Here is an 11,986-nt window from a genome sequence, read left to right on the forward strand (position 1 = left end):
GGGGGGGGAGCCCCCCCCCCCCCCCCACTTTTTCTCGCAGCAACTAATTTTTTAAAATTCACATAAAAGAAATTGAATTATCATGGAGTTGTCCCCCCCCCCCCCCCCCCACTATTTTTGGAGGATGTAAAAAATGGATATGAAATAAGGAAATTAGGATTGAAATTGAAGTTATATACTACGCCAGAATTCTTTAGGAAGGGGGGGGGGGGGGTCCGCTCATATTGACTTCAAGGGGGTGTATGGAACCGTGTTGGGAACGAATCCCCCCGTGCGTTGTATAAGGACTTTCAATATTTGGTTTTCAGTTTTTAATAAAATAAACTAATGAAAATTTCAGTCAACGGTGTGACACATCATATGATAAATTATCAAGACATGCTATCCCCAAATAATCCATATGAAACATAGGAGAGATAAGAGTACACTACAACTCCTTAGTATCCGTGTCAAAAATAAACAATTGCATTTTATAGCAGCAGTATATTTTTCTAATGAGGAAAGCAGGCTCACAGCTGGTGGCCACGTGGCGTATAACAATGTCATCCACCAGTAGTTTCGGGGTCAATCTTTCAGTGTACAGAAAACAAGAAGCGTACATCTATTTATATACTTCCATACGAGATGTGACTAACAGGTTTAGATTTTATAGATAGGCAATGGCTCAACAATGGTTTTAAATCTATAGTTGAGCAAGAATCCCATTTGCTTATATAACTCCCTTTTGGATATTACATGTAACACCCCCCCCCCCCCCCCCCCCAAAAAAAGAAGAAAAGACAACCCCCTAAAAAATATAAATTACAAAATACAAGTAAACAAAACTGAATTTCAGTAATTTATTATAATCAGCAGAATTTCATTTGTTTTGAAGATTTAATGCTTTTATTAATTTTAATTCACTTTTTGAGAGATTTAGATCGTCATGGTCCAATTTCTAATGATGAGCAAAAGCTAATATAGCTGAAAATAAACGACTCCCTAACAAAGGAATTTTAATCTCATCAGAAACAAGCAGTTTAATACTCTTCTCCTTCCTCATCCTCTGCCCCCTCCACGGAGTCGACGCCCACTTCCTCGTAGTCCTTCTCCAGGGCAGCCAGATCTTCACGGGCCTCGGAGAATTCACCTTCCTCCATACCCTCTCCCACGTACCAATGAACGAAGGCTCGCTTGGCATACATTAGGTCAAACTTGTGATCCAGACGAGCCCAGGCCTCGGCGATGGCGGTGGTGTTGCTCAACATGCACACGGCACGCTGGACCTTGGCCAGGTCACCACCAGGAACCACGGTGGGTGGCTGGTAGTTGATGCCAACCTTGAATCCAGTGGGACACCAGTCCACAAACTGGATAGTACGCTTGGTCTTGATTGTGGCAATGGCAGCATTGACGTCCTTGGGGACAACGTCTCCTCTGTATAACATGCAGCAAGCCATGTACTTGCCATGACGAGGGTCGCATTTGACGAGTTGGTTGGCTGGTTCAAAGCAGGCATTGGTGATCTCAGCTACAGACAGTTGTTCATGGTAGGCTTTTTCTGCAGAGATGACAGGGGCATAGGTAGCAAGAGGGAAGTGGATACGAGGGTAGGGCACCAAGTTGGTCTGGAACTCGGTCAAGTCCACATTGAGGGCACCGTCAAATCGGAGGGAGGCGGTGATGGAGCTCACAATCTGACCAATCAGACGGTTCAGGTTGGTGTAGGTTGGGCGCTCAATGTCCAGGTTACGGCGACAAATGTCGTAGATGGCTTCATTGTCCACCATGAAGGCGCAGTCCGAGTGCTCCAGGGTAGTGTGGGTGGTCAGAATGGAGTTGTAGGGCTCTACTACAGCGGTGGAAACTTGAGGAGCGGGGTAGATGGAGAACTCTAGTTTGGATTTCTTTCCATAGTCCACGCTGAGACGTTCCATGAGCAGAGATGTGAATCCGGATCCAGTTCCTCCACCAAAACTGTGGAAGATGAGGAATCCCTGAAGTCCTGTGCACTGGTCAGCCAGCTTACGGATTCTGTCCAGGACCAAGTCCACGATCTCCTTCCCGATGGTGTAGTGTCCACGGGCATAGTTGTTGGCTGCATCTTCCTTGCCTGTCACAAGTTGTTCTGGATGGAAAAGTTGGCGGTAGGTGCCGGTACGTACTTCATCTGTTAATGAAAAAGGAAATTGCTGATGAAGTCATCAACTTCAGCAGATATAAAACAATATGCACAAAGAGCAACTTCCTGATATTAGGCAAAATCAGGAAAGCAAGAACAAAGAGGAAGGAAATTATATCACCCAAAGAGATCATATCATTTATAATTTCTGGTAAAAAAAAATGAAAAAAAAAAAAAAAACAGCCAGAAGAGAACCATAATTGTTGTGTAATCTGTGGTACCAGTGTGTTATAGTGACACATCACACCCTTTGGTGGATGATATGAATTAATTACTTAAAACTTAAATTGAAAGACCACTGTGTAAAATTAAAATCCTAACACTCAGTTCTGATAGATGATATTTTGATTACCGGTAATATTTCAAAGACCGAGAAATGATTGGTTTCATGAGCTGATTTAATAGCTTCCTTCTCTTAAAACTTTCATCCCCATCTAACGCAATGGCTGTCTGCCTCCAATAATTATCGTATGATGCAGAATAAAATCAATCAATATTTTATACAAGCTGCATCATGGTGCAGATGACTCACCGTCTACAATCGTAATCCCTTGCAATTATGTTAATGATAAAAAAGGCTTGTTTCTTTGCATTACAAAATTTTTCATTTGTACAACTCTTTAGAAGAAAATAATCGGGCCAATATCTAATAAAATGTTTTAAAATGCAGCCTCCCAACAGAGCGCCGCATTTGACACATGTGGAACTTATCAAGAACCAACGTCTAACTACTCTTCATCTGACGCTGCAACAGCATTCTCAAATGAAAGTAAAAAAGAAGAAAAAAGCTCTGCTGCTCAACAGCTGCATGCAATGCTGGCTGTCTGCTACCATTGATTTTGTGGGAGCTCCAGGTCATGAGTCACGATTTCTCATACGACCTGACCATATGTTTTCACCCTCACTATGCATAGTTTTGAACAATTTTGGGTTTTTAACCCCCTATCAAAAACCCCAAAAGTGAAAATTTGATTTTGTATGTTTTTAATAAACTGATAATTAAAAGTTAAAAAAATCAAAATCATCCAAGGAAAAAAATAGACACAATATATATTATTATATTTATATATTATAAAGGTAAAAATCCATTTGCATGACTCACCTACAACTGTTGGCTCTAGGTCAACAAATACAGCCCTGGGGACGTGTTTGCCTGCCCCAGTCTCACTGAAGAAGGTGTTGAAAGAGTCGTCTCCTCCTCCAATGGTCTTGTCACTGGGCATTTGACCGTCCGGCTGGATTCCATGTTCCAGACAGTACAACTCCCAGCAGGCATTGCCCATCTGGACTCCGGCCTGGCCGACGTGGACACTGATACATTCCCTCTAAAGTGTGAAAAAAGTCAACATTTTTACACGTGGGCGTTGTCCCGCGTACGTTCGCGCCATATTAATGATGGCTTTTATTTCAACGACGTTGATTTTATGGCAATAGTATAGTAAGACAAAAACCATTTTTCCACAGAAAATTAAGTGTATGAAGGCGAAGAATTCAAAATAAGACGGATATTTTAAGTGGTTTTTCACCGCCGGCCGGCGAAAATTAAACATATGATACATGCAACAATGCTGAAATTTTCCTTAATTTTCTTTATCAAATTTATACAAATGATTGAGAAAACAACTTACCATGTTGGAAAGCTAAGTTTAAGGATGAGAAGAGCAAGTCTCAAATTAAGGAAAAGTCCTCGTGAGTGACTAAACAAAGAGTCTGGAGGAAAGCGAGGTACTGGTTCATTCATCTTGCTTATATACTCATGAGGCCCCAACACTGCATATATCAACGTCACTTGCGATTTTACCGAAGTCGGATTACCTCTCCCTTTTTCATTGAATCACGACAAGAAAACTATCAAAACTAGAAATGTTTCGAAAAAGCATACGTCACAATGGAAGGCGGGGCTTTAAACATTAATTAGGCCTATTATAAAAAATGCAAATTATGACATACCAGTATGACCACGAATCATCGTATATGATTTTTAAAATTTTAACTCGATATATGATACGTCTATTCATTGGTCATGAATATTTCATCATTGTGTTCATTGCTAATGTTCTTTTCAAGTTTTGAAACGAGAGAGAGAGAGGGAGAGATAGAGAGAGCAGACAAAATATTACATCAATTTCATCCAATGAAATCATTCCCTTTAGGATCGTCCACGTTTGAACGGAACGAGGGCATATATAAGGCAAGCGAAAAGCCGCGGAATTTCCATCTTTCTCACTTGATCCGTTGCAGATCCTAGTGTGAGACGAAAATCTGTTTATTTTTCTCGGTCACCACTGTAACTCAACGACAACACCAAAATGGTAAGTAGATATATAAAAATAATATTTTTATGGAAGTTGTAATTTAAGTAAATTTTGTGTAAACTATTTCGAGATAATTGACGAAGGTAGGCGTTTTTGGCGGCATGTGATGTGCGCTGCATTACGAATTCCTCGACACGTGTAAAGGAAAATAACGAAACGTAGTTAAAATATTTAAAAATCAGCTGTTGGCATCATTGGATTAGTTTATCGACTTTTAATATTGAAATATTTAACATAACAGATGATTTTATTATCCACGCCTATATGTTATATATCGTTAGTCACTATAATATAAGGAAGTAAATATTGGAAAATAAGTTGTACAACGTAAAAAAAAATATTTTTCGTTTATAGAGGGAATGTATCAGTATTCACGTCGGCCAGGCCGGAGTCCAGATGGGCAATGCCTGCTGGGAGTTGTACTGTCTGGAACATGGAATCCAGCCGGACGGTCAGATGCCCAGTGACAAAACCATTGGAGGAGGGGACGACTCTTTCAACACCTTCTTCAGTGAGACTGGGGCAGGCAAACACGTCCCCAGGGCTGTATTTGTTGACCTAGAGCCAACAGTTGTAGGTGAGTCATTGCAGTATATTGTTTACCAATAGTATTATATAAATAGTGCCTGTTTGGGAGGGTAACAGTTGAAATTGACACCCCGAGAAAACCATTGTCAACCGACGCGAAGCGGAGGTTGACAATGGTTTTCGAGGGGGTGTCAATTTCAACTGTTATCCTCCCAAACAGGCACTATTTATTTTGTTATACTGAATGTCTTTTTTAAAAATTTTAAGAAAATTTTACTGCTTTTATATAGGAATAACGTGAATTCTACAGCGAACCGTACGCGTATAATTTTCGCGCATGTAACATTTTTTAATGTTACACGTTGCCAAGTGCGTTGCTAACGCTGAGGGTAATAGTAAATATAATTAACTGCGTCTTAACCAATCAGATTTCAGTATTTAACATGAAAGTATAACAATATTGTTTGTATATATCATAAGTATCTTATAGATACCTACATTTATTAAAATAGATAGCCCCAAATTCAATGAATCGGGATGCATAACAGATGTGTAGTGGTATTTTTAATTTCTTAGACATAATTTCCATGTTTAGGTATCAGTATGTTAGGGCAGAATCATTGTTGAACCCACAGGTTTTATCCCTGTGACATTGTTTGAAAGCATTGAAATAGAGAGAAAATCTGTTGGTTCCTACTATGGAGCAGAATGTGTCCTAAAATGATATCTTTTCCTTTTCATAAAGATTTACTTCCCTTTGCTTTCAATCTGTAAAATTATTCATTAAAAAATCTATCGAAAAAATTATATACAATCATTTTTCTATTTCTAATGATTATTAAAATACAAATTTCCACCAAAGTATTTATTGATATTCTTGGCATTTAGTTTTTCACTTGTCCCTATAGACCTAAATGCAGTCATTTTTAAATTTCTCATGGTATATCCTTTTCTGCTCTTTTAAAACACTTTAAATTAATATCTGGGTATTTATTATTATGATAGATATTCGTGGTTAGAAAAATTGGTTACAGTAAATGAAGAAAAGTTCAGGGCGTTTTTATCACACAAAAATAGTAACCAATTGTTATGTTTCTATCTAGATGAGGTGCGTACCGGCACCTACCGCCAACTCTTCCATCCAGAACAGTTGATCACGGGGAAGGAAGATGCAGCCAACAACTATGCCCGTGGACACTACACCATCGGGAAGGAGATTGTGGACTTGGTCTTGGACAGAATCCGTAAGCTGGCTGACCAGTGCACAGGACTTCAGGGATTCCTTATCTTCCACAGTTTTGGCGGAGGAACTGGATCCGGATTCACATCTCTGCTCATGGAACGTCTCAGCGTGGACTATGGAAAGAAATCCAAACTAGAGTTCTCCATCTACCCTGCTCCTCAAGTTTCCACCGCTGTAGTAGAGCCCTACAACTCCATTCTGACCACCCACACTACCCTGGAGCACTCAGACTGCGCCTTCATGGTGGACAATGAAGCCATCTACGACATCTGTCGCCGTAACCTGGACATTGAGCGCCCAACCTACACCAACCTGAACCGTCTGATTGGTCAGATTGTGAGCTCCATCACTGCCTCCCTCCGATTTGACGGTGCCCTCAACGTGGACTTGACCGAGTTCCAGACCAACTTGGTGCCCTACCCTCGTATCCACTTCCCTCTTGCCACCTATGCCCCTGTCATCTCTGCAGAAAAAGCCTACCATGAACAACTGTCTGTGGGTGAGATCACAAATTCCTGCTTTGAACCAGCCAATCAAATGGTGAAGTGTGACCCCCGTCATGGCAAGTACATGGCTTGCTGCATGTTATACAGAGGAGACGTTGTTCCCAAGGACGTCAATGCTGCCATTGCCACCATTAAGACCAAGCGTACCATCCAGTTTGTGGACTGGTGTCCCACTGGATTCAAGGTTGGCATCAACTACCAACCACCCACTGTGGTTCCTGGTGGAGATCTGGCCAAGGTTCAGCGTGCCGTGTGCATGTTGAGCAACACCACAGCCATCGCCGAGGCCTGGGCTCGTCTGGATCACAAGTTTGATCTGATGTACGCCAAGCGAGCCTTCGTCCACTGGTACGTGGGAGAGGGTATGGAGGAAGGTGAATTCTCCGAGGCCCGTGAAGATCTGGCTGCCCTGGAGAAGGACTATGAGGAAGTGGGCGTCGACTCCGTGGAGGCAGGAGAAGATGAAGAGGGAGAAGAATACTAAATGTGTTCCAACCTTTTTGATATTATTATACGAACCATAATTCAGGGATTCTCTATTTTTCCATCATATTGAAATTAAATTAAACCCTGTTACAAGAATTATGCATTGTTTTTCTTTCATTACAGCGAATTACAGAATACCAGTAGAGTTTTAACTAGCTTGTTGGATTGCTTAATAGGGTACTGTGGAATCATTAGATTTCGTAGTGGCTCAATTTTTGTGAAATTTCTGGGTACCTCTCTTCCACAAAATAAAATCCTTCAAGAATTGATTAATTTGGGGTAAAAAGGTCATATTTCCTTCTGTAGATATATGAGATTATACATGTACGAACTTAAGTTCCCACAAACCTGTAAAATTAAAGCCATCCATGAAAATTGAACCCACGAAATTGAATAATTTCGCAGTATTCAATTTGGTCAGCAGATTTTTTTCAAGAATATAAGATATTTCTGAAGAAAGTATAACCTTATAAAGGAGGTGAATTTTTCCTGCAAAAAATCATTGACATATTGGTTACCTTATTCCTGGTGCAACATAATCAGCACTAGCAGTATTTTTGTGCTGTGACTGCTTAATTAATAGTTAAAACATGTTGCAGTAAGGTAGGATAACGGAATAGAGAAAACATTCCCAACAAATAAAATGCAAATGTTTACAAGAAATAACTCGCTTCATTGCTGTCATACCTGAGTACATGTACATGTAATCACATGACTTGATTCAAACCTAGTGTGATACTTTGTTGACCAAAGTGAGTACCATATTGAGCAAGCTTTTAAAAACTCTACCGGTATTCTATAATTCGCTGTAAATGAAGTTCATTACTACATATATATTACCCAAGTTTTTTTTTAAATGTATAAAGTATTAAGTACTACATATAGTAGCAAGTCTTATTAGGGATAACGAGCATAAATAATCTTGAGGGTTAACATTTATTTGAGATAGTCATAATTAAGAAAATAACCTTCCAGGATTTGAAAATAATTTTCCATGTGTTTGAAAAAAAGGCCAAAAATTTGATGTGTTTGGTATACATCGAGGCAAAGCTCTAAGTATCTGGACACAATTTATACGTCGGTCCCCAGTTACCGCATGATCACGACCTTGCTGACTACTAATCCAGTATAATGTTTTTACTGTTTGAAATAAGCACCGTCAGGTCGACTGATTCCCACTTAACTTTCAAATATTTAGAAACGATGCTTTGGCATTGACTTCTGTTGGCGACCCGAGACCTTGACCTTTGCTAATTATCACAGACAGTTGCTCAGAGATTTGGGATGTTTTAAGTTGCCGATGGAAATGAAAAATATCAAAATATTAATTGTTTCCTTTGGATTGTCAGATATTTAAAACAAGGTTGAGGACAAAGAAAATAGCGCACTTGATGTCGCATAAAATATAGCGCTTTTGCAAGCATCAGGCACTTTCATTATTATACAATTTTTAGATAGAATATATTCAAAGAAACGCAAAATACACAATAACCACCTTAAAAAGGGGTGTTATCGTAATTATCTTGCACGACATCATTAAAATCTTCAGGTTTTGTTGGGATATACTAGTATAGGAAAATGGCGTGCAATAAAAAGTTGGATATTTGGCGATCTGGATCACTTTAAATAAAAAGAAAACGACAAAAATTAAGTTCTACAGGTATCAAAGTACTAGTACACGTTTACATATTGCATTAATTTGGGTTTACGTGGTCTTCGTACCTAAAATTAGACAAATATTTCTATTAGTGAGTTTTCTCATACAATAATTTTTATAGCCACACATATTAAAAAGACAATTTATGAAAATGTTTTACACGGGGCTTAGTGGTAACGCGCAGGTCTTTTGAGCTCACCTTAGCTGAAAGCACAAGTGAGCTTTTCTGATCACAATTTTTCCGTTGTCTGTCGTTGTCGTCGTTGTTGTAAACTTTTCACATTTTTATCTTCTTGTCCAGAACCACTGGACCAATTTCAACCAAACTTGACATAAAGCATCACTGGGTGAGAAGATTCCAGTTTGTTCAAATGAAGGGCCACACCCTTTTTAAATGGAAGATAATTTAAAATGATTAAATATTTGTTGCTATCTTTTAAAAATCTACCTCTCAAAAATTCTTAGGACAGAAAAGCTTAAACTTGTGTGGAAGCATCCTAATGTTGTGTAGATTAAAAGTTTGTTAAATCTTAGTTCCCGATGGTAGGGTGGGGACACAATGAGGGATTGATTTTTACATACGAATATATAGAGCGAAAACCTTTTAAAATCTTCGTCTCAAAAACCATTCGGCCAGAAAAGCTTCAACTTGTGTGGAAGCATCGATCCTCGGATAGTGTAGATTCAAGTTTGTTCAAATAATCGCCCCAATGGGTATGATGGGGCCACATTTTTTTTTTATGGCGTCGAGCGAAGCTCGAAAGCCATCTAGGGATCGTACGTCCGGAAGTTACATTTTTAGGAGCCAAACAACTCATATGAGTGCAAAGTTTTCGTATGTGTTTGAAGAAAAATAGATGACATACTTCAATTTCGAGCAGAACTGTACGTCAACAAAACAAGTTTGCAGATTCGAAATGGTTGCCGTCTTTAAAAATGTTCACATTTTATTGAAAACAATATGTCTCAGTTTCAGCGGATGAATACACTAGCACCGAGACACATGCGACAGCTGGGCTTACATACTCAATTTGGTTATGAAATGTACTAGCCTGCAAAATAGATTATTTGGTATCCATATCGAAAATTGACAATGCACAAATGTTTGATCTTGTAGAAACAAAACTTCCTAATCGAGCGATAAGTACATCTACAACCAAAAGTTAAGTGAACTACTTTCACTTTGTAAACAACGTGAATGGGTGCTTTCTTTTATCTGCCCCCGATATTTTCGGCCCGTGTCATTTGGACCCTTGTGAATTTTAGATGAAATTGATAATAAGAGACAGAGTGGTTATCAGCAGTATACAATATATAGAATTAAACACAATAATAATTTTAATATTTATTTCCATATAAATAGAGAAAAAAATAGAAAAAATTTATAACTCCTAAGATATTTCTATAAACTTAAATTTTCAATTGAAATTCAAAACTTTTTAAGAGGTGAGCAAATTTGTAATGAATTGTAATTTTATTAGTTATGTGATAAATAACATTTTCTATTTTTTTTTAAAGTTGACTAATGTATTTTTTATTTTTTTATTTTCGATAATTTATGAAAAAAATACCAGCTTTTGAACTTGGTCATTTTTTGGCAAAATATTGCATATAGGGTACCCTCATTGTACAGATAAGTCCTCCTACAGTTTTCAAAATAGGAAGTTGTTCTTTTGCAGATCAATTATACATATATCAGAGGTATGCATATTGCTAGGATTTTGATTTTCGATTATTTATGAAAATAATACCAGCTTTTGAACTTAGTCATTTTTTGGCAAAATAGTGCATATAGGGTACCCTCATTGTATGGATAAGTCCTCCTACAGTTTTTAAACTAGGAAGTTGTTCTTTTGCAGATCAATTAAACATATATCAGAGGTATGCATATTGCTAGGATTTTGATTTTCGATAATTTATGAAAAAAATACCAGCTTTTGAGCTTAGTCATTTTTGGCAAAATATTGCATATAGCGTACCCTCATTGTACGGATAACTCCTCTTACAGTTTTAAAGATAAGAAGTTGTTCTTTTGCAGATCAATTATACATGTATCAGAGGTGTGCATATTTCTAGGATTTTTATATCTGATTATTTGTGAAAAAAATACCAGCTTTTGAACTATGTCTTTTTTAGCAAAATATTGCATATGGGGTACTTTATTTCACTGGATATGGGTTGACATGGATTATGGATACAGTTCGCATATAAAAAGAAAACCCGGTTAGCTGTCACATTGACAGCTTTTCACTTGTTTAAAAAATTATTTAGGATTTTACTCTTCAAATTAACTTTAACTCGACGCCATTGTGGCCCTTCAGGCCTTTGATTTTTTTTTGGGGGGGGGGGGGGGTCCCCAGGGCTGTATTTATTGACCTAGAGCCCACAGTTGTAGGTGAGTCATGTATATACTGTATTGCATGCCAGTAATACATGTACTGTATTATCGTTTATATAACATAAGTATCTTATAGATACCATAAAACTCACTGTTACATTTATTTACAATAGATTACGTATCCGATTAATAATAGTCCTTGATTGTGTATGGGCTTAATAAAACTATGGGCTTAATATTCAGTATACTTATACACTATTTATATAGTAATGGTTTACTTCCATAATTATCTAGATGCCCAAAAGCAAAGTTAACCTTCAATAATAACCTGAATAAAATAAAATGTGTACTAGTATTCAACCGTTTTTAGCTCACCTGAGCTGAAAGCTCAAGTGAGCTATTCTGATCACATTTTGTCTGTCTGTCCGTCTGTCTGTCTGTAAACTTTTCACATTTTCAACATCTTCTCAAGAACCGCTGGGCCAATTTCAACCAAACTTGGCACAAAGCATCCTTAGCCTAAGGGGATTCAAGCTTGTGAAAATTAAGGATCACGCCTTTTTGCATAGGGAGATAATTAGGAATTTATGAAAATTTTCGAGAAATTTTCAAAAATCTTATTTTCACGAACCATAAAACCAGGAAAGCTGAAACTTGTGTGAAAGCATCCTCAGGTACTGTGGATTTAAAGTTGTGAAAATCATGACCCCTGGGGGTAGGGTGGGGCCACAATGGGGGGTCAAAGTTTAACA

General features: G+C 38.1%; 2 protein-coding genes across 2 annotated transcripts; one reads left to right on the forward strand and one right to left on the reverse strand.

The window, feature by feature from the left end:
* Nucleotides 1–825: 825 nt before the first annotated feature.
* Nucleotides 826–3,948, reverse strand: LOC128164947 (tubulin alpha-1A chain-like). The gene is made up of 3 exons (XM_052829063.1): nt 3,790–3,948; nt 3,264–3,486; nt 826–2,149 (listed from the first exon to the last, which is right to left on the reverse strand). The coding sequence occupies exons 1-3, from the start codon at nt 3,790–3,792 to the stop codon at nt 1,020–1,022; spliced, it is 1,356 nt and encodes a 451-aa protein (XP_052685023.1). The 5' UTR covers nt 3,793–3,948; the 3' UTR covers nt 826–1,019.
* A 365-nt stretch (nt 3,949–4,313) lies between these two features.
* Nucleotides 4,314–7,335, forward strand: LOC128164948 (tubulin alpha-3 chain-like). Its single transcript, XM_052829064.1, has 3 exons — nt 4,314–4,473; nt 4,831–5,053; nt 6,108–7,335. Exons 1-3 carry the CDS (start codon nt 4,471–4,473, stop codon nt 7,235–7,237), a joined length of 1,356 nt encoding a protein of 451 aa, XP_052685024.1. The 5' UTR covers nt 4,314–4,470; the 3' UTR covers nt 7,238–7,335.
* Nucleotides 7,336–11,986: the final 4,651 nt, after the last annotated feature.

Source organism: Crassostrea angulata, chromosome 10, assembly GCF_025612915.1.
Source record: "Crassostrea angulata isolate pt1a10 chromosome 10, ASM2561291v2, whole genome shotgun sequence".
Classification (NCBI taxonomy): Eukaryota; Metazoa; Mollusca; class Bivalvia; order Ostreida; family Ostreidae; genus Magallana; species Magallana angulata.

What these genes read in the sequence shown, in the direction of transcription:
- LOC128164948 (XM_052829064.1), top strand. An exon ending in CCTAGAGCCAACAGTTGTAG is followed by an intron (nt 5,054 to 6,107) that starts GTGAGTCATTGC and finishes GTTTCTATCTAG; the next exon opens with ATGAGGTGCGTACCGGCACC.
- LOC128164947 (XM_052829063.1), bottom strand. An exon ending in CCTAGAGCCAACAGTTGTAG is followed by an intron (nt 2,150 to 3,263) that starts GTGAGTCATGCA and finishes TTTCATTAACAG; the next exon opens with ATGAAGTACGTACCGGCACC.